This window comes from Apteryx mantelli, chromosome 33, assembly GCF_036417845.1.
Source record: "Apteryx mantelli isolate bAptMan1 chromosome 33, bAptMan1.hap1, whole genome shotgun sequence".
Lineage (NCBI taxonomy): Eukaryota > Metazoa > Chordata > Aves > Apterygiformes > Apterygidae > Apteryx > Apteryx mantelli.
Window position 1 is genome coordinate 1165886 of NC_090010.1, and position 22922 is coordinate 1188807.

At 53.5% G+C, this 22922-nt stretch overlaps 2 protein-coding genes across 2 annotated transcripts; both read left to right on the forward strand.

Annotated features, from left to right (window-relative positions):
• Window positions 1-101: 101 nt before the first annotated feature.
• Window positions 102-5740, forward strand: LOC136994801 (tripartite motif-containing protein 5-like). The gene is made up of 2 exons (XM_067313929.1): window positions 102-231; window positions 5568-5740. Exons 1-2 carry the CDS (start codon window positions 102-104, stop codon window positions 5738-5740), a joined length of 303 nt encoding a protein of 100 aa, XP_067170030.1.
• Window positions 5741-8644: 2904 nt separating this feature from the next.
• ENDOU (endonuclease, poly(U) specific) lies at window positions 8645-20190 on the forward strand. The gene is made up of 9 exons (XM_067314103.1): window positions 8645-8702; window positions 15584-15718; window positions 16201-16242; window positions 17250-17421; window positions 17583-17782; window positions 18279-18392; window positions 18724-18830; window positions 19512-19654; window positions 20035-20190. Exons 1-9 carry the CDS (start codon window positions 8645-8647, stop codon window positions 20147-20149), a joined length of 1086 nt encoding a protein of 361 aa, XP_067170204.1. The 3' UTR covers window positions 20150-20190.
• Window positions 20191-22922: the final 2732 nt, after the last annotated feature.

Consider the following 22922-nt stretch of genomic DNA (forward strand, 5'->3'; position numbering starts at 1 on the left):
CACTTCCTCACCAGTGCTCAGTGTGCCTCTCTGCTCCAGCCACAGCTGCACTCCAGTGAAGGAAGATGTCTGCAGCAAGCAGCCTGGCTTGAGGAGCAACCATGGCCATGGGGAAGGACGCTGTGGGGACGCTCCAAGACAAGGTGACCTGCTCCATCTGCCTGGAGATCCTGAGGGATGTCATGACCATCAACTGTGGGCACAGTTTCTGCCATGAGTGCATCACCTACAGTGAGCAGGGTGGCAGCTTGGCCACCGGGGTCTGCTTCTGCCCACAGTGCTGCACAGGGCTCCTGCCAGCTGCCTTTAGGCCCAGCCAGTAGCTGGCCAACACTGTGATGTGCACGGAGTGGCTGGCATGTGGGGGTCCCAGGGAGATGTTCTGCAGGAGGGCTGAGGAGCGCCTGCTCCTTGGAAGAGGCCATTTGCCTTGCATGTGACAAGTCCTGGGAGGACCAGGTAATGGGCAGTGCCTGGCTCACCGGGGGGTACATTGGGATCGAGCCACCTGAGCTGGCTTCCCTGTCCCTTGAGTCCTGGGTCAGGCCAGGGAGAGGCACTGGGATGGCTCTGCTCCATCCCAGATGCTGGCATGGGAGATCCTACAACTGCAAAGGGGTTTTAGTGCTCCAGAACCCTCAAGTGGCTCTGCTTCACTGGGAAGATATCCTGTCCCCACTGAGGGGCCCAGCCAGCTTCGCACACACAAACACACCCCCAGGGCTGGGAAACAGATTGGGGCTGTGTCAACATCCCTGGGAACAAACTGTGGCCCAGCTACACTGCGTGGCCCCAGACAGTCGCCCTGCTCAGCACAGCTGCCCCATGCAGCCCCAGCTCCCTGCCTGACCAGCCAGCCCACGTGGGACTTCCCAGGGGCCAAATGGGGCTGGGGGACATGATCACCAGAGACACGTCCTCCCCAGGTCTGCATAAGTCATGCACCCACCTCCTCCAGGGGATCGGCTGGGTCTGCCCTGCAGGGACAAAGTGAACATGGTGGTGACAAAATTCCCCTCTGCTATCCCTGAGGTCCACAGGGTTGTGCCCCTCTCACGTCCTGCCAGCAGGCACGCCCTGTGTCTGACTTGGAGCTCAGACATGGTGTCTGGAGACCTGAACCCACCTCTTATCTCCCCCAGATGTAACTGCAGGTTGCTCTGGACACCCTAGGGAATGATGGCCAAGGCATGCAGGCTGTGGTCCCAGGAGAGCGTGAGCATTTCCAGGTGGCAGATAGATCCAGGTGTCTCCATATCTGCTCGCTCCCCAACCTCTGCTGCCATCCTGAGGCTGGCTTGGCTCAGCCACTTGTATCCAGAACTTGTTGCTCCCATCATCAGGGCACCCACCTGGGAAGGGTGCCAGCTCTGCTCCTGTGAGGCAGGCTGAGCATCACCCCGCTGATGAGGCTCAGCACTTACCTGCATGTCCAGAGTCCTGGGGACACCCTGAGCCACTCTAACATCTCTTGCCATTGTGTGGGACCTGGTGGTTTTACAGTCCTGGGACCAAATACATGGGTCTGCTCTGTGCAGTCTGTGATCTTCTTGCCCTCCCCTTCCTGAGAGTGTCCAGGGCCTCACGGGCACAGAGTGGCCTGGCTCTGCTGACCTGCACATCCCTCCCTTGGAGCATGGCCATTGCAGGTCTGTCAGGAGGGTCAGGGATGTGCATCCCTTCCTGAGCCCAGCCTAAGGGACAGACGGGCCCATGGAGCTGCTCTTCCACTGGGACTGCCACTGTCACTGCAGGGCATATCCTGCACCCCACACGTCTTGTCTCTGGGGTCTGTGCAGCCCTTGCCATGCCTGGGGAGCACAGCCCTGGCTTCACAGGCACAAGGGGAGTCAGACCCTGCTCTGAAGATTTTCTGACCCAGCTGGGGCAGAAAAGGCCAAGTCTTTTGGGGCTGGGCAGTTGGGTACATGAGAGAGAGAAGACTTGGGAACCAGCTGTGCTGATGCATGGCCAGGCATAGGGTGGGGATGTGCCACCATTCACCTCTCACCAGGCCCAGTCCAGCCAGCCTGGCTGTGACAGAAAGCCATCGGGTTTAGTCACATCCCGGCAACAGATACTGAAGGGACAGATGACACAGCTGGGTTGAGGGGGCTGCAAATGCAGACACAATCTACTGCCTTTGCTCTGGAGCCCTGGCAGAGGGATGGGGGCCACGGAGATTTGTCTTTTGTGGCCAAGCACCCGACACCCCACCTCCCAGAAATGCTGCATCCATGCCGAGAGTCCTCAGTGCTCCCCAGAACAGTATTTTAAGACGTCAAGGGAAATATTGGTGCCTGGAAGCTCTCGCCCCATTCCCAGACTATTCTTGGCCTCCTGAAGAGCTGACCCAGCACTCAGAAAGGACTGAATTCCCTAGGGCAGGGACCAGCCCCCCGAGAAGGAGACAGGAACTCAGTAAAGTGCTGATTAAGGAAAAAAAAAGTAGTTTCTGCTTGATCAAATAGTAGCAATAAACCTGCTAACATTTTCACAAGCTTTTTCAGGGTGCTCAGCACCCTCCCGGGGACATTCAGTAGCTGTGATGGAGGTCTGGTGCACCAATGCACCAAAACCCCCAAACAACCTTGCTGCCCAGTGGGCCCATTCTCACCAGCCATGGTGGTTACGTGGTGCAGGAGGTGGTGGAGGTGTGACGGGAGTTCATTGCAGTGGAGCTTGCCGAGTGCCAGTGGGTGCTGGAAGAGGAGGAGGTGCTCACAGGCAGGTGGGTGGTGCAGGTCCTGGGCACAGGACAACATGGAGCAGCTGCTGAAGCAGGTCACTGGCCTTGGCCACCTCATCACCAAGGTGATGCAGAAGCGACAGTTGCTGGCATCTCACTTGCTTCAGGTGAGCTGGGTCCAGGGCTGCAGGGGGCTGGGGAAAGCTGAAGGTCAAGGAAGGCACAGGCGACCTGCCCTTCAGCACCAGCTGCCAACCTCCCCAAACTCTAACCTGTTTTCCATCCTAGGCTGCAGTATCTGAGTGTTTCCAAACGGGAACGGATGGGTGCAGTGGGTGCTCCCACAGGCTTAGTGTCAGGCTCCAGTGTCTGAAATGGCCTAGTGTCCAGGAGGATGACTGAACAGAGTCCTAGGAACAGTGTCTTCCCACTTAAAATACACCCATTTGGAGCTAGGTGCTGTGATCCTGCCTAGGATAGAGGGAAAGGGAAGGTGAGTACGAGGGAGGTGCCCTTTCCCTGCCCAAGTTGTGCTGCAAGAGTGTTGCTTCCACTTCCAAACCTCACCATTGACACAGAGATCTTGCTGGCTGCCTTCCAGCAGCCTCTTCCAAAACACTGGACCTGCGGGAGCACTCACTGCACTCTTCTATCCATTCCCATTGGGAAACACCCAGCTCCTGCAGCCATCACTCCAGAAACAAGGCAGGACAAAGTGGGGACAGGTCAGGGACAAGGTTTTGAAGCCTTGTGTCAGTGAGGTTTCTAACTCCATCCCTGCAGTGCTGAGCCCCACACACGGTCTCAGAAATGTGCATGCCTAGGGAGACTGTGGCAAAATGGAGAAGCAGTGCTGGTTCCCCTGAGATCTAGGCCCTAATCAGGCAGCCCAAACCTCCCTTGAGCTCCCTGTCACATTTTTGGGGCTCTTTGCCCTCGAGGGACAAAGGAGCCCTGAAAGGAAGGAGCTCATCGGTGGGGAAGGAAGGGTTAAATCAGAGTTGCATTTTTTCCATATGTTTCTAGGCCAGCAGATCACCCTCAGGCCATAGGTTTGCTGGCTGCTGTAAGTGCTGGCACTGGACTCTCTAGCTGACTGGATAGATGGATATGTCTAGGGGCTTTTCCCCTCCTCGACTGCAGACAGGATGCCGGCCCAGTCATCTGGCTTGGCTGGAGAAATCTTCACTCAAGTGGAAAAGTTGATTCTTGTCTATTTTTTCCCATCCGGGCTGTAAAGAGCACCCTGTCGAGGTGCCATATGGGCAGCACTGCGCACAGCAGTCCACGCACAGGATCATGCCTGTATCCTCCTGTAGCGAGAATACCTGCGGAAGATCTGGCAAGGAATCAGTGACTGGCAGAGCACATGGTGGCAGGCTCGGCATGTGAAACCACACACTGACTGAATTCCCATCAGGGCCAGGCATGCATATTCCGTTTCGTCAACAACGTCTACCTGCTTCCTGGACAGTAGTTTCTCAAGGTTAGCACAGCTGAGGTGAGGAAATAGTTCCAGTAGATTTAAGGGGCCCTTAGAATACAACGAGTCGAGTCCCATCTGGGCGTTCGACCCATGCGTCCGACCCATGCCTCCAGCAGCCTCCCATCGGCAACCCCTCCTCGCGGTTCCTGGGGCTCCCCGTGCGGTTTGTAGTGTAAGTAAGTCCTTTATTAAACCTATCCTATTTAACCCCTTATGAACCTTGAGTGTCTCTCTCCGCCAGTATCTGACCCTCTCTTGCCTGCCTTGTGGTCACACCTCCATAGTCCAAAAAAGTGCTGCATTCTCCCTAGGAGCACAAGCTTGAAGGTTCAGGCCCTGCCAGCAATTCCTGCAGAGCTCCAGGAGCCCTATGAGGTCCTGAGGGTGAGGGAAACTCTGGAGAAACTCTGGAGAAACTCTGGGAAACACTGTTAGTTGGTGGAGGTGGACAACAAGACATGATGTACCATGGGAGTGTGCAAAGAATCCATGAACAAGTGGGAAATATTCACACCCTCACCAGGAACCAACTTTGGGAGGGTGTGACTGAGAAAGGGCAGAAAATCTAGGAGGATCCAGACAGGAGGATGGCAGGAAGGGGCAAGGCTGAAGCTCTGTGTCAGGCAGCCCTGTCTGTAGAAAACATGGGACCAGGTGAAAACAAGAGGCTGGATACCTGGCTTCAGATCAAAATCACTTCAGATCAAAATCACAGGTAGAGTCAGGTCTGGACTAGACTATAGTGCAAGATGTGAGAGCTAATGATGTTGTTACTGGACACAGGAGCACACGTGAGGATGAGGCATCCTCATGGAGCCTGCTGGGAGACGATCCTGGCTGCTTGGACTTCTGGGTTCTGATCCTACATCCACCACTTGTCCCACCCTGGGAGTTGGGGCTCTTTGCTGCTGATGCAGTGTGGGCTGTGGGCAATTCCCTCCTTCTTTTTGTGGCTCGGCCTGATGGGAAGAGCGACACAGAACCAGCCCCAACTCACCATCATTCTGCAACACCCCTCATGGGCAAGTGCCCTGAAAGAGTTAACAAGGTTTGATAACAGCCAACAGTCAGTGACACTGTCCTTTTTCTGTCCCCAGTGACTGACTCTGGACCCTGGCACAGTGAACACCTACCTGCTTTTGTCCCCAGACCTGCAGACTGTGAGAACAGGTGAGAAGAAGCAGAATGTTCCCAGGAACCTGGAGTGCTGGGCTGGCAGCGGTTCATGACACTGCTAGTTGGTGGAGGCGGACAACAAGACATGATGTACCATGGGAGTGTGCAAGGAATCCATGAGCAAGCGGGGAATGTTCACACCCTCACCAGGAACCAAATTTGGGAGGGTGTGACTGAGAAACAAGAACAAATACGCAGCTTTTACCTCCCTGCTAGCAGAGCTGATGCTCCAGGCTAAGCCTAGGGTGATCAGCATCTTCCTAGATCATGAGGCCAGGGAAGCAACTTTCTACAACAGGAGCAATAGGTCCCACATCCACACCTTCAGGGATGTGCCCTTCTCAGAGGCCCTGAGACAGAACTTCTACCCCAGAGTCCTTGTGGGGTGACTGAACGATGCCCCTTTGTTTTTTTGCACGGTGTCCAGCAGCAATGAGTGAATCTCTTGTACGTAGAGCCAGTGGGCATGGACCAAGCCACAGCCGGGGAATGCGCTGCCGTGCCTGGGACAGGTCAAACATCTAATGGAACTCCAATAGGGTTTAGTGTATTGTGGGGACAATCCAACTGCCTTCATCACCCGAGAGAAGGGGAAGTACAAAGCTAAAAGTACTCCTTGCTGGACCACGTGCCAGCCTTTAGCTGCAGGCCTGAGGGAGATGTCTAGCAACGGGCTCCCACTTCTGTGCTCAACCACAGCAGGCGTCCAGCACCCTCTCCAGGAGCTGCAGGACCCATTCCAACACCTGACTCTGCAACTCCTCCTCTTTCTAAGCATCTCAGAGACACATTAAGAGCAAGACCTTTAACAGACACAATGGCTTTAACACTGTCCTGGGGAGGCAGTACTGTCCATTCCCACTGATGCGAGCTACTCACCCCCGACAGGGCTTGTGACACAGCCTGGATTTGGGGAGAAGTTGACTTGTATGCAGTGCTGGGACTGATACAGCTTTTGTGTGGCTTCTTGCAGCCAGAAATGGCTGCTTTCTTTTTTCCTGTTTCCCCAACCCCCCTTCTCTGTGTTTCTGTAAATGCTGAACGATCTCAGTTAAACAGAGCAGAGCAAAGACAGTGCTTACATGTCTCAGGCTAGTGGTAAGCTAGTCCCAAAATGAAGGTATCCAAAAGGAGATCCCTGACAGTGAGAGCTCATCCTGACTCAGTCATGTGCAGGGTGCATGAGTCAGCTGATGAGGTGATGGGCTCAACAAGCAGACTCAGCATAGGGTGACACAAAGGTGAAGGAGCAAACATTTCTCGGGGATGGCAGATCAGTGGGGTCACCGGCTCAGGGTGGAGAGCAGGAAATGACGGAGGGGTGAGAAGGAAGCCAAACCTCATCCTCACTATACCGAACACGTAGTCTGTGCCACCTAACTCACCCTAAGGGATAAAGGCTGTTGCAATACTGCTGTGCTGGCTGGACAAATTACAGATGGTTGCTACCTGCTCTGTTGATGAACGTTAGTAATTGCCTCCACTTTCCTTGGGTGGTGTCTGGAGGCCAGTTATCGCCTGCAGATCAGAGACCTCCTTTTGGGGCAGAGATGGACAGGGAGTGATCTGCCCTCATCCCACCACCCTGTAGAACATGGGGAGATCCTGTCCTGGACCAGCTGATTCTGGTGACGAAGGTGCAGGGATCAGAGGAGGATGTGCTGCAATAAAATGACTTTACACTGTAGAGCAGTAAATTGCTGGTCCTCATCCCTCATCTCTCATGTAGGAACAAAGTCACCAGTGCTGTTGGGCATCTCCAGAACAATTCAAAAAGGAAGGGATTTTGGGAGGTGCTGCACAGCCGCCTATGGAGATCACTGTCTCAAGAGGCCGCAGAGGACAGGAAGTTAATAGACCTAGAGCTTTGACTGGACAGCAAATACAGTTATATGAATTATAAAAATCATTACCAAAACAGCCATGTCAGAATTTCCACAGTGAGTATGCTGTATTGTAATAACAAAGCAGAGCCAGTCTCACCACCCTGACCTTGCCAACACTGCTAATATTGAGAGGAAATATTGCCAAAATAAGCTGGAAAAGACTGAAAATTGCTCAGGACAGGGCATGAGCTGAGCTTGGATGTTGACATGGGGTGCAGAGGGAACTTTTGCTGGGGCAGGTCAGTCCACTTTCTGCAAACCCCAGCACCTTGCTTGGAAGCCTCTATGGAAGATACCAGTGGAGGCAGGATGCTGTGTTAATAAGGGCTCTGACCCAGTCCAGCAACTCCCTTCCCTTTGGGTGTACAGGTCAGCACGTACAACACGCTCTGGGACTGGGAACCAGGGCCCCTCTGCACACCCCAGGCTGTAATGATGTGGTGAGCAATTTCTCCTGCTGGATACACTAAAACACCCACCATCCAGGGGACATCTTCCGCTGGGGATCCTGGGGACAGTGGTAACTGGGATGCACTGAATTGAGCTTGGATTTGCCCTGCTCCTCGCAGGAAGCAGGAAGAGGCTGGTGACCAAGCCAGACACAAGCTGGCTTCCTCCTCAGTGTTACCCAGGGCCATGGAATGAGCATGGGACCCTGGAGAAAGGCAGCACCATGCTGGGTGGAGAAGGACTGGCTCTGAGCTTGCCTCAGGAACAAGAACGTGACTAGGACAGGCCATAAAGCCTTCCTACTCTGAGCAGCCTTGGTGCTGAAGTGTGGCTTGCAGCACAGTCTCAGGGTTTCCTTGTGCTGCAGGAATACTTGGAAGCCTCAGCCAAAGCCGGTCAGTATCCTAAGGGGAGCACAGTCTCAACAGACAGCAGCTGGGGAGGAAGAGATGGTTATCTTCCACTCACCAGGGGACAGAAGGGGGCCAAAGGGTTGAGGTATTTAGCACCAGTTGCCTGGGAGTGCTAGGCACATCTGAGGGACCAAGTCCTGGCACTAACCACAGGTTCTCATCTGCAATGGATGTGTTGTGCTCTGAGTATGCACAGACCCCACTGACAAGCTTTCCCTTTGCTCCACAGTCACTGGCTGGATTCCCCTGTCCTGGGGACATGCACATGGGCAGGTGTGCACAGTGGAGCAATACCAGGAGCTGGAATTACCAGGCCTCCTCCCACTCTGGGCAGCCTGTAATTAAGACAGACACATAATGAGTTTTGGCAAGGTTTGGGTGCAGCCTGTCTGTGAATTCCTTGGTGACACCACAACTAGACTCTCCTCCCCTTCCTCCTCACTTGGAGGGGATCCACATACAGCAGGGAGTGTCAGGGAGCCTCAGCATTCCCAACCCGCTCTCCAGGACACTTTGAAAAATCCAGCTTGCCGTATCTGGGACAATGAAGACCTGGATCCTTCTTATCGGTGCAGGAATAGCCTTGGGCTGCGTGTCTGGCAGTAAGTAAAAGAGTTTTGCTTCAGCAGTGAGGCTAAAACAGCTGGTGTATCTGATGGAGAAGGGGCTAATGATTGATTGAAAGTAGACAGTGCTGAGGGCACTGCCACAAGCTGGGAGCTCAGAGGCCCTGGGACGACTGTTCCCTGGTGAGGCTGGATCCAGCAGAGCTTAACAGAGAAAAGGTGAGGGATATTTTCATGATGGAGGGCTTCCTTAGACTATGGGGGGGGCTCAGCTGGTGATGGGGATGTTTTATCCTTCTCTCCAACAAGCTAAGACCTCCCCTGGGTTTAGTCCTGTCCACAGGCTGCTTCCTGATGTATCTCACTGTGCTTTCATCACACAAACCAACCTTCTTCTGGCTCCTCCATGCTCTGGGCTCTTCCTATGCTGGGGGAAGGCCAAGGGAAATATTTGTCTAATACCTTTTCCATAATCCCCCTGTTGCTGAGGGATAGGAGCAGCAGAGCTCAGCCATGGTGCCAATCAGATGATGACAATGGAAATGCAATGTGAACTTGGGTGTTTTTCTCTTCACAAGCACCTGCTGAAGAAACCAGCCCCACTCACTTGTGCAGAGCCCAACCCAGCAGCAGCCATTCACCTGGGACTGGGCACTGGCTGGTCTGGAGAGCTGGCACAACTCCAGACTCAAGAGTGGAGTGCACTGGGATTTCCAACACTGGGGAGGTGCCCACCTGGGTTCATCAGGAACTAGGTCTCAGATTAGGCAGACAAGAAACCCCTGGGGCTGGGAAGTGCTCTGGGGTCCCATGTACAGAGACTAAGAGATAGTACCAAAGCTGGAAAAGTGTCAGTTTAGGGCTTCAGCAAATGGTTTTCCATCACCTGTATGGTTGTCTGCACATATCCTCTGCTCTGCTTGACTGCCTTGTGCTGCATAAAGCCTTCCTGTGCCATAAGCTTTTCATATGGTCTAATTGGATGGGAGAACATGGATGAGAGTTGAAATGCATGGCTGAATGCAAGTTTTGAGATGCAGCGTGTGTGAATGATGTTTGAATCCAAGTTGTGATCTCAGTCTGCCAGGGCACCTCCAAAACTGCTGGGAGGCTGCAGAGCTGAGTGGCTCCAGCAGTTCTGAACTTCTTTGGTCCATAGGCTGGTATCTTGTGGAATAGGCTTGGTGGCACCAGGAGGTGGATTTAGCAGGGTACGGTCATCCCATCAATCACACAGAGGTGGCAAGAGACTGCAGACATGGTCTTCCCAAGAACTGGTGTGTGTTGCAGGGTACTACGCTACCCTCACACCTGGGTGTGCCAGGAGCTGCACATGATTCACTTGAAACACCAGCTTTATGAGATGGGGCAGAAGGACAAGCACAGGCCTGGGTACCTGAGGCGTTAGGGCATCAGGGATGGAGCATGACGGAGGCTTGAGCTCAGGACTCTGTTAAGGTTATTGTGAAGGGAGACAAGCCTGAAGACATGATAAAGAATATCCCCCTCTTTATCACAGATAATGCAACAAGGAGTGATTTGGGGGCATCAGGTTTTGGCTCTGGGTTTACCAAGGAGTCTGCACATGACTAGCTGGCTTCAGCACTGCCATGCTCTTGTATAACATGTGAACTGGGATCTATTTTCAAGAAGGGAGTTTCATCATCATCCTGTCCTTGCCAGCAGGTTGTATCTGATATTTCAGAAGCAGACAACTCATCTCAGGGATAATGGTGAGGAGTTTTGCAAGGCCAGTGCGGAGGAGGAGCTACTTCTGTTACCATCCAGTCATTGGATTGCCATGAAGGCATGAGGATTTGCTATGTTTTAGCTTTTTTTAATGCAAGTACAGAAGTTATTCTTGCTTAAAAGAATATCCGAGGTACACTGGAACATGGATTGACTGGCTGGGCAGGACTGGGGGACCTGGGGGACAACAAGTCAAACAAGAGACATTGTCAAACCAGAGAAAGTCCAGCAGCAGCTAAGATGACCAGGGGGCTGGAGCCCGTGATGTATGAGGAGAAACTAACAGCACTTGGCTTGTTTAGCCTGGAGGAGAGATGGCCTAGACGGGCATCTAATGTCATTGTCCACTCCCTAAAGGGGATCAGAGAGAAGAGGAGCCAGGCTCTTCTCAGAAGCACACAGTGAAAGGAGAAGAGGCAATGGACAAAACTTGCAATGGAAATTCCGATTGGACATAAGCAAAAAAAATCTTCCCCATGACAGTGGTATAGCTCTGGGACAAGGGCCAGAGAGATGGAGGGAATTCCATCTTTGGAGATGGTCAAAATTCACCTGGATGAGGCTCTGAGCAACCTGATCTAATTGGCTCTGCTTTGAATGGGGGGTGTTGGAGCAGGGGCCTCCATAGGTCTCACAGAATCACAGAATGGTTGAGGTTGGAAGGGACCTCTGGAGATCATCTAGTCCAACCCCCCTGCTCAAGCAGGGTCACCTAGAGCACCTTGCACAGGATCGCGTCCAGGCGGGTTTTGAATACCTCCAGAGAAGGAGACTCCACAACCTCTCTGGGCAACCTGTTCCAGTGCTCTGTCACCCTCACAGGGAAGAAGTTTTTCCTCATGTTCAGATGGAACTGTCTGTGTTTCAGTTTGTGCCCGTTGCCTCGCGTCCTGTCGCTGGTCACCACTGAAAAGAGTCTGGCTCCATCCTCTTGACACCCTCCCTTCAGATACTTGTACACATTAATAAGATCTCCTCTCAGCCTTCTCTTCTCCAGGCTAAACAGGCCCAGCTCTCTCAGTCTTTCCTCATAAGAGAGATGCCTCTGGCTTCTCTGGTTGTGGCTTGTCCCTGGGACACACTTCAGACCAGAGCTATCAGAGGCAACACCCTGATGGACCTGTCTGAGCTGTAATACTTCTACCGTGTAGCAACTTCCCTTATCCTGGGCTAGGCATGATGGTGGCGGGAGATTTTGCCTAATCATCTCACAGACAACTTGGAGTCAGGGTTATATGTGGTTTCAGAGGGATCTGGCAGAGGCCAGGAATGTGTAACTAAATATTTGGGAAGTTCAGACCATCAATGGCCCTTCTGTTGAAAGTTAATTTGTCCTTCAAGTGGGCCCTCTTAGAGGTAGAGTTGATTTCTTTGGTCTGTGTGAAGTGTACAACGCAGTGGGGTCTTGAGTCAGGCCTGGGATTTGTGGATGCCATTCTGACACAAACCATAACTCATTTCCATGTATAAAGCAAGGCTGAGAGCCTCTGGGAAGGCTCTGTCATGTCTCAGAAATTTCCCCACACCTTGGTGACTGGAACCATTGAGGATATGGTCCACGTTTTCACATTCAAAACTTTTGGCAGACATGAAAATGAGTTTGTTCTTGTCCAAAAACTATGTTTGAGGAGGGATGGATTTGGCTGAAGAGGTAAAAATGAAAAATAAACATTTGTCTGGCTTTTTGTAGTCAAAAAATATATTCTCACTGGACAAGCCAAATACAGACTGTCCCATCTTACTGGGGGGCACAGAGGGCATGCAGCAGGGCTGCTGGGAGAAGCTGTCAGTACCTGCAGGGTCTCATTTCTGCTGGGAAAAGGCCTGCACAGAGGGCAGAATGCCTGGGTCTGGTCAGGGGACGAGTGATCGGTCAGAGGACAGGGCAGGAGTATGATCTTAGCTGCCACCATCCAAATTCACCCCTGGCTGTGATGTAACTCCCAGGCAGCAGAGCTAGGGTAGCATCTTTGCATACAGGTGAGTTCAGGTGCACACAGTGCTGCTGTCTTTGCTGAGCACTGCTGGTCATGTCCTTTTGCTCTGGCCACCATCCTTAAGCTGCAGCATTGCCAGCTCTCCCATCAGCTCTACTCTTCCAAAAGCTCTAGCAGCTCCTCTAATTTGACCATCAAGAGTGGCAAAGAGAAGCGTGTGACCACTCTGTAGCTGCCTTGCCATAATTAGGCTTGTGCCTGAATTGCTGGCTGTGCAAAGGTGGAGCAAGCACCCTCCTGCATTTGTCCCCCATGCCCTGCTTATCATCCCCATGCAGGGAGAAGCCTTGGCACATTGCTACTCTCTTATTGCCCTTGAACCCAGGCAGGAAATGGGTCAACGCTGAGCTTGTTCCTCCAAGGACACTGCAAGGCTCCCAGTGTAGACTGAGTCATTGCACATCCCAGTATCTGTGCTTTGCTGGGACTTGCTCTGGTAGTATGTGCCCCAGGACCAGGAACATCTCAGCAGCGACATGTGTATGGGCAGTTCCTGCCTTGCACAATCCCTCTGGGACTGCTGCTGGAAAATGAGCCTAGATGCATGATTCAGACTGAGCTGTTCTGACTTCTGTTTTGGGAGTGAGTCGGATACAATCTTAGGGATAGTGATCCCAGCTGCCAACCCCATCAGAGCTGCAGACCTCACTGTTCTGCTCCATGGACTCTGGTGAAAACAGGGTGCCTGGGTACCGCAAGCAGCCAGGAACAGCATTCACCCCGCAAATCATTTGATGTCCATCTGCTCTGCAACCCTTTCCAGTTCTCCTTGAACAAGCACTAGCAAAGGTGGGAATAAAGTAGGACCTGGGGCATATTGCCTTGAGGACCATCTCAAACAGCCCCTTCCTGCTAACATCTCCTTGACAGCAAGTCGACAGGAGTCAGCAGTGTGCCTTTTCAGCTAGGCCAACAACATCTTGGGCTATATTAGCAATAGTGCAGCCAGCTGGCCAAGGGAGAGGGTTCTTCTCTAATTAGCACTTGTGAGACCACATCTGGAGTGCTGCGTCCAGTTTGGGGCTCTCCAGTACAAGAAAGACATGAACACATTGGAGGAGTCCAGCAGAGGCAATTAAGATGGCCAAGGGCTGAGGTGCGTGATGTACGAGACTGAGAGACCTGAGTTCGTTCAGCTTGGAAAAGAGGAGGCAAAGGGGAGACCTCATTGCTGCCTACAACTATCTAATGGGAAGGTGTAGATAAAATGGAGCCAGACTTTTGGATGTGCGCAGTGGCAGGATAAGAGGCAACAGACACAAACTGCAACAGGGGAAAGACCACTGAGATGATAGGAGAAACTTCTTCCCTGTGGGGGTGGTCAAATACTAGAACAGGGCCCAGAAAGGCTGTGGGTTCTCCATCCTCAGAGCAGGAGGTTGAAACTGTGACCCTAGAGGTTCCTTCCCACCTCAAGGATTCTGCAACTCTAAAATGCACAAATGATTCAGGTAAAGCACAAGACTGCAGAACTAGCAACACAGGTGCAGAGAGAAACCACTGAAGCATGACACTTGGAGGTCTGACCCCTGCTCTCCTCAGCTGCTGTATCAGGATTTGCCCTCTGGACATGTTTTGCCTGCTGGAGTTAAAGGCAGACAGCTGGGAATTGTTGCTTCCCAGATGGCCTTTAAGATGTTGCATGATTGCAGGTTTGCTACAGAAAGCAATACCCTCTCCTCCAGTGACTGTTTTACAGGTAGCTTATTTGAGACACAGCTTCTCAGCACATCCTCAGAGATTATTAGCTTCCTGGTTGGAGCAAAGGGATGCCAGAAAGGTCATTCCCAGGCTACCTCTTGTCTCATTCCTTCTCTCAGGAATTGCTCTGGAACCTAAATTAACTGACAGGCAGCATGGAAGCAAAGGCACTTTCCTAAGCACTCATTTTCCTGCTTGCCTCTTAATACAAACCAAGCATCTAGTCTCTGCTTGGTCCACTACAGCCCCTCTTTGACAGTAGGTGTCCATCATCCTTCTGAGCCGTGGTATTTGGATTATTCAAAGCACAGCTTGAGTTGCTGCATTTTTTTAACTTTGCCCCATGTGTAATAAATCACATACTGTATGACACATTCATCATATAAATAGCTCATGAAAGAGTTCCCAGTTTTCCCAGGATTGCAGAAAGACTGACAGTTGGGTTGCAAATAAGGGTGTCTGGAATGTGGCACTCCTCCTCTGTCCCAGAAACTGCTGGACCCTGGGAGGGGGACCCTGGGGGACTCCTGTTCCTGCCAAGCCTGGCATTAAAAGGGTGGATCAGAAAAAGCAGTTAATGGTGGCGAGCAAAGAATGTGTTCCCTTGTGTGAAGTGGCCTGTGAAGGTCTGTGACACAGTGGATGTCTGTGGCCGAAGATGAGTGACCCACATGGATGTGTGGCCCAAGGATGGATGTGAGGACTCAACTGCTCACCCCCAAAATGCCACCCCTAAATGTTGACAAAGTTCAGTCAGAGCCAAGGTATCCCAAATAGCCCCAAGGTAGGAGCCTGGTCCTTTTCTCTATTTCAGGAAGGGATCAAAGAGTGAATGGTGCCTGGTCACCACCGAAGCAGCATGGGCAGGACTGAGTGGGATGAGAACAGGACTGAGTGGGGTGAGATTGAGCTCCAGGCATTTGCTGCTGCTGCTGCTGTAACATCCACAGTGTGCTGTGGTTTGGTAAATGTGGAACCAGTTCACGCCGCAAACTAGATCTCCCACCAGTCACATCAACAGCAGTGATGCCTTCTCCTCCCATTCCCTGAAGCTACACAACCAGAGCAGATGACCCCCAAGCATCCCAGCTCAGTTGTGGGTCTCCACCGACCACCAGACCTGCAGCTTGCACTAGATGTGATACACTCACACACATGGGGACAGTGGTGCTGAGGTTGGCTGGGCACAGAAAGCAATCGGAAAGCCCAGGAAAGTCCATCCCACCTGAGCTCATGTACACACCCCTCCAGGCCTGACTGAGCTGGAGCACGTTGTCTCAGTCCCAGACACCTTCTGCATGGCCTTGATCACAGCTCTTCCCTGCTTCATGCTTTGAAGCAGGACCCAGACCTGCCGGGGCAACTTGGGCAGTGACTGTTTGAGGAAGAGAAGCTCCCAGGTCATCAGCTGGATGGGGCAGGGCTGTTGGTCCATACTGCAGACCACAGTGTTGTTTCTCTATCCCCAAGATCTGTACACCGCCCCTGACTCCTGCAAGGGACGCTGCGAGGAGCCATACAATGAGGAGGATGAGTGTCACTGCAATGCCGAGTGTGAGAGATATCAAAACTGCTGTGAGGACTACTATACATACTGCAGCCCAGGTGAGCATCACCAGGAGAGGTGAGGGCTCTGCTAGGGGCTGCTGTTGGCCAACCCACTGCTCTCCCACACCTATGACCGTCACAGCTGATGGGGGCCGTGGGGCTGCCAGCGCCTAGCTCTGGAGTACAACGGGGCTGGTTACAAGTGCACACCTGCCTGTGCTGCTGTGTAGGTGTATGTGCACACGCGCTTGCCCATGCTGTTATGCATAAGTGCATGTGTGCATACATGCATATCGGCCTGTGTTGTCATGCATGAATGTGTGCACACATACACCTGCATGTGCTGTTGTGCATGGGTGGGTGCATAAACATACTTGAATATGTAAATGCAGCCTGTACCCCCTAATGACCAGCCCAGAGACACAAGTGGGCTCTTCCACAGGTGGCTTTTCAGCAGAAGCCCTGGGCCAGCCCCCTTCCCAGCCCATGTCTCTATCACCCTGAGCTTCTTTCCTTTCATTTCCTCTGGGTCCATGTAGGTGGAGACCGGGCCGAAGTGGCAGAACATGCACGCAGCAGTGGTGAGTAGCTATCTTTCTGATTGAGGACAATAAATAACCACCCACGTTTCACCTTATCTGCCTTTGGGCTGTTCATTCCTCTGTGAACCACAGTTCTCCTGGATTGATAGCATCTGGACGTCACACGTCTGTTTGTGGCTATAAGCACACCCATATCACTCTGTTTCCATTCATTCAAAGCCACTGTGTGTCAAAGCCACACAGCATAGCAAGAGCCCAAACACGACTTGCCTGATGGCTAGTAGCATTATCTCATTTCACCAGACCCAGTGGTGATGCAACATCAGCCACAGAGCCAGGTACTTCAGCCAGAGGCAGAAATAAACTGGTGCTTGTATCCCCTGATCACTGTGCGACTAAACCATGGGAAATCGAGAGGTGACTAATCCCTACAGACATATTCCAGAGAGCAGTGTCACATGTGGAAGATAGGGACCGATTCTGCCTGTGTCACCCCAGCTTTTTCTGAAGGAGTCCAATGCCTGTTAGCCCTATGGGCAGCTCTAGCCCCCAAGGCCTGATAGGGAGTCTGTGATCCCTGCAGGTCTTCTCGTGGCTCCCAGGACACTCACTCAGCACAGTCAATCTCAGCCTACCTTCAGGAGGGCTCAAAAATCCAGCAGGGCTGCACAGAGAGCACAAGGACATGGGTTGCAAATGGTCTGGCTCAGGGACTCCCATCCTGACCCTCACAGGCACCATGCCATGGCCAACCACGATCCCAGCCCACACTCTCCTGGGAGGCTGTGTGGTGCCAGCTGGGATCCCCAGACCTCTGGTCTCAGGCTGCCACCTCTCCCTGCACCCCTTAACCCTGCTGTGTGTCACCCTGAATGCTCAGATCTCACAATGTCTTGGGACTCTGCCTCGCTGGCACCTTGCTGAGGTTTTTCAGAGTGGTTGGAGCTTGCAATACCACCCTCATTTCTCTGTGGGTGGATAGTGCTCAGCCCTGGGGCACCGGGAGCTTCTTCCTGCTCACACCAGCCCTCTGCCTCTCCCTGCAGAGGGTTTCTCCAGCAGCCGGGATGCCATCACGGACGGGGACCTCCTGCACATCTCAGAGCAGCTTTACGAGGCAGATCACAACAAAGCTAAGCCAACTGATGTCATCATTAACCCTCAGCACCGGCTCTCCCCAGACCACACGGGTGACCAGGAAGACCACTCCCCTGAGCCGTGAGTGTGATGGGCATTAACATTGCCACAGGCATCCTCGCAAGGTGTTTGTGAGCAAGGAGCCAGGATGGCAGAGACCTCTCGGGCCAGTCAGGGCACAGGGTTGGTTTCCAAGGGGAACCTCCGCTCCTCCACTGACTGCAGGGTGCCCTCCCTCCCAGGCTCTACAAATATGTCAATGAGAAGCTCTTCTCCAAACCCACCTACGCTAGCTTCATTAAACTGCTGGACAATTACCAGAGGGCAACTGGCAGGGAGGAGGACATCACAGCAGAGGAGCTGAAGGAGCAGGACAACTTCCTCAAGGAGGTGATGAAAACTGAGCTCATGAAGAAGCTCTTCACTTTCCTCCACAAAAAAAGTGAGTATGGAGCAAGCTGGCAGGATAGGGCCAGCCAGAGTAGGACGAGGGGTTGGCTAGTCACGAGCATCCCTGAGCAGCCACTTCTCTGTCCAGGCTCTGCAGCAGGCCAATATGCACCGGTGGGGACTGCTCTCCCTGCTGTATTTCGGATACTCCTCACCTCAAAACCCCAGGGATGCTCTCTGCAGAATAGTCACATAAGTCCCCAAAATGCAATGCACCCCTGGAGCTGGGTGGTACATGACCTGGGAGGATGCAGGCTGGAAGGGCACAGGAGCAGGCTCTCCAAGCCTTGCCACACACGTGGCAAATTGAACAGGGCAGCATTGAATTGATCCCAAGAGAGAGGACCTGGCTGGTGGGGGCTGTGGTTAGGGCTGGGGGGGGGTCCTGCCTTTGCCTCCCCAAGAGCTCCCATACTGCCATGTTGGTCCCATTAGCAGCCAGCTCCCCTCTCCCTGCCTCATGACTCTCCACCCTGCTTTGTCTCCAGACCGCTACAGCTCTGAGCAGGAATTTGTCACTGATTTGAAGGAGATGTGGTTCGGCCTCTACTCCAGAGGCAACGGCGAGCAGGACTCCAGTGGCTTTGAGCATGTCTTCTCAGGTAGAGCCCAAGTCTGAGTGCCTCTTGATGGGACAGGAAGAAAATGGTGATGCAGCTCCATGCTGTGGAGATGCATCTCCAAGGGGATGGGCAGACCCCAGCTGAGTGCCTTGCTCTGTGCTTGGCTGAATCAGACAGTTGTCGATCAGCAGTGGCTGATCAGAGCACAAGCACTGCCTGAGGTGCCCGTCTGGGTCTGGGGGGACGTGGCAGCCCCATCTGAGCATACCCTCGTTTGGGAAGGATGAAGGGAGGTATCTGGGGCCTCTTCCACACCAGCATGCAGGAGTGGAAGGTCCCAGGCTCATTTCATGGTCTCATTTGTATTCAGGGGAAGTAAAAAAAGGGAAAGTGACTGGATTTCACAACTGGATTCGCTTCTACCTTCTCGAAAAGCAGGGCCTCATTGACTACTTCAGCCATAGCTATGATGGGCCGGTAAGTGCTCCCACTAGGCTACATAGCCAGCAGCACTGCACAAGCCATCAGCCAGCTTGGCTTGTCCAGGCAGAGCTGATGCCGCTCTGTCGGCCAGATCCCAAATGGGGCAAACCAGAAATCCCTACAGTATGTGTCCTGAGACGCATAGAGTCAGAGATGCCCACCCTGCTATGTGTCGTTTGCTTTCATATGTGGACCTGGGGGTGGAAGGAGAATGGGAAGGTACAGAAAAGATGATTGCATTGGGCAAATGAGACTTCCAAAATACAAGCGAGAGATTTGACTTTGAAGAGTGAGGATGTACCCTGAAGAGTCACTGTACAACTAGGCTGTACCCTAACGTCACTGCTCCTTACTGACTGTCTGGCTGTGGCTAATCTGGGAGATCCCAGCCCTGCCACAGCCCCACTCTCCAGAGCCCACATCCCTGGAGGCAGAGGTCCCACTGCTTTCACTCTGGCATTTTGCTTGTGTCTCTGACTTTGTCTGGCAGCCCTTCAGACCAGCTGAAAGGTTCTCCTGACCTGTTTCCCTGAGGGTGGGTGTCCCTGGAGAAGATATTAGGATGCCACACTTCATATGCAGACAGGCTTTGCTTGAATTCGCTGCTTTGATGCACCCAGAACCAAGAAGATCAAGTAGCCTGATCCCCTGATCCCTCTTTCTCCTGCTCTCTAGTGGAACACCTATCCTGACGTGCTGGGGATACAGTTCAGCTGGGATGGGTTTTACAAAGAGGTGGGCTCTGCATTCATCGGCTGCAGCCCTGAGTTCGAATTTGGCCTGTACACACTGTGCTTCATCGCTCGGCCTGGAAGGGCGTAAGTACCAAACCTGTCTGGGTCTGTCCCTCTGTGTCCTCTGGCCAAGGAGGCGGCAATGCCCTTCTGCTCCCCAGTGCCTGAACCGGGGATCCCCACAGCGTGTTTGGAAGAGCCCAGAGATCAGAGCTGAGCTCCTGGTCACAGCACGCTGAGTCAGCCTCTGGTGCCTGGAGACACCCTCAGCTCAGCACAGCCTCTTTAGGGCACAGGCCTAAGCAGTGTAATGGGTCAGCACGGGGATCACATATGGGGAGGGTGAGGCGTGGAGCCGTGCTGGCCTGCGGAAACCAAGAGCAACCCAGGAAGTGGGGGGATGCAATTGCTGGGTGAGGGGTTCAGGGATGGAGCAGGCTACAGCATGGGCTGTGTCCCCACAGATGTCACCTGAGCCTGGGCGGCCACAGCCTGAGCATCCAGACCTACACCTGGACCAAGTCCACCTACGGCAATGGCAGGAAGTACATCGCCACTGCCTACGTGATCTCGTCCTGAGGCTGCCTGCACCCCGGCTGGGAGAAATGGGGATGGCTGCAGCCACACAGCGCTCCACTGCTTTGGGGCATGGGGCACCCACTGCCATGGACCCTCTGCCCTGGGCAGGGCTGGTCCTGCCATGGGAGACGGACAGCCGCGCTGCAGAACTGGTGCAGTGTGTGTGTGAGGCACCGGAGGGAGCTGGCCAAGACAGCAGTGGCCGTGCCCAGTGTGGCCAGTGTGGACACAGCGGAGGGAAGCAGGCAATGGTCTCAGCACCCCTCATCACCATCTAGCATTGCGTTCCCCAGCCGCAGCAGCAGAACAGTGGGAAGTGAGGAACTTTTATTGGAAAGTAGTACTCCTAAGCTAAATAAATATTGACCCTGTAAGGAGATGCATTCTCTTGCTTGGTGTTAGAGCCACTGCTCATCACGTAGCCTCATCTCTGCCCCAGTGGAGCTGCCATATGAGTTACCAGTTTTGCAAGGCAAAAGACTCCCCTTCCCCACCACTTCTGTGCCACAGGCAGGACAAGTACAGGCACCAGCACTGCCCAGTCACTGGCCCAGAGCAAGTGTCGGGACCCCCTGGGTGCTGCCGGGCCCATATCCAGCCCAGGGGGTGTAGCACAGTGTGCTGCATGCCCTCTGCCTTCTCTTCACAGCCTCCAGCCACGGAGCTCCCTGGCAGGGCTGATGTACCTGGGGAACGGAGCAAAGCTTGTGCCTTGTTTTCCTGGCCAGTCTGCAGCAATGGGAGAGCATGTGGCGGGGAGTCGCAAGCCTGTGGCAGTGGCTGTGGCCGCTGCCTCGCCTGCAAGCAGCCGGTCCTGCAGCCACAAGGTGGTGCTTGCAGCTCATAGCAGCACTGGCAGCCTGGCTGGATGGGGAGGGCACCCCACCGGGTCTCCATGATGCAGCAGCCCCATGGATGCTCTCCCTACCTCAGCCTTCCGGCTGTAAACTGATGGGGACACTCCATCTTCCCAATCCACTGCTCTCACTCATTTTGCACTCCATCAATGTTTGCCATGCTCCTTGCAAGCAAGAAGTATGTTCCTTTCATGCCCCAGAATGGATTATAGACTGTGGTACCCTAGGAATGGGAAAGACCCAGCACCCCAACATTGCATGTTAGAGAGCTGTGTCCAGGCAGACATTTGAACCCCTCTGCCCTCCAGTTTTTGGTGGCCATGAGCATCCTGAGTGCTCATCAAGATGGGCAGTGATGCACCCCCAGCTGCAGTCAGAGACAGGCAGCCCAGGTCTGTGCTTGTGATATTACTGCTCAGAGCCCATCTCCCATCCTGTGCACCAGCAGCCCCCGTCCCAGCACCGAGCCCACCTCAACCTCACGTGCCCTGCAGCACTGCTCCACAGAAGAGTTGCTGGGGCTGCCCTACCTGTGCTGGACACATGTGCATCAGGCGTGGGGATGTTGCATGGAAGTGGAGTTTGGGGACTGTCCTGCAAGGAGCTTACCCAGGATGTATGCCCCCACTCCTGCACAATATACACAGATCTATGTATGTATAAACAATTATGCATGTGTGCACACAGACACACATATACACGTGCACAACACATACACACAAACAAGTGTGCATACACACATATGCACACTTTCATGTGTTTGCATGCTCACACATACCCCCACACACTCATGCATGCACACATACATACATGTTCACATACCTCCCTTAAGCTTGCATGTGCTTGCATGTACACACACACACACACACACACACACACACACCTACACAGATCGGGACTGGTCCTTTCCACCAGCGACGAGAGTATCTCTCCACACTCCCCACCTCTGCACCACCATGTCCCTGTCCCCCCATCCAAAGGCATATACTCCCACATCCCATAGCAATCCCACACATGGGTGAGTCACCTCCAGAACCCCTAAACCATGTCTGAAAGGGGAAATGCATGCAGAGAAATCACTGTACAGACTTCTGTCCTTCATACTCCCTTCCCATGCAGACACGCACATACATAATGTCCTATGTGTGACCCTTGTTCACGAGACTGTTCCATCACTGGGGAGTCAGCTCTGTTTGGGGAGCTGGGGGGGGGCAGAGGATGGCTGAGAGCACCCAGGACTGTGTCATGTCAACAGGCAGGAGCCTCAGCCCCATTTACATTCCCCTCTTCCAGGGAGCAACTCTTCATTTCCCTGGGTCTGCTGCTCCCACTGGTCTGGGACACTGGAGAGACAAGGAGGCAGGCAGGGCAAAGACAGCTCCTGCCAACCAGGGTCAGTGCCACCACCAGTGCCACTTACCCCTCCAGGATGGCACACAAAACTTGTTTCCTCCCGTCTCCCTCCCTTCAGCCCTGCACCTAGCTTCTCTGGATGCTGATGGGGGCTCAGCTCTGCTCCCTGCATGCTCTGAGCCCTGGGAAGCTGCTAATGGACCCTGCCCCAAGGAATGGCCTCGCTCAGGGACCTGGGAGTCGGCAGAGCTGCTGGGTCCCCAAATCTCTGTCCCAAAGGCAGTCTCTCCCTGGGGACCATCACAAGGAAGCTAGGGGCTGCCGTAGATGCATCCTCCATCCTAGCCCAGCTGTGCTCTCTCTGGGGGCCCCATGGCCCTCCCAAGTGACCCCATCCCAAGCGCACAGAGCTGGAGCTGCTCTGGGCTCCAGATGCTTTCTTAACAAGGGAGACCCAGCAGCCACCAAACTCTGGGGGACAAATCCACAGGCCCAGTGGGCAGCAGGAAGGACAGACAGAGGTAAGGAGATTACAGATATACTGCTCCTTGCCATCACTTCCC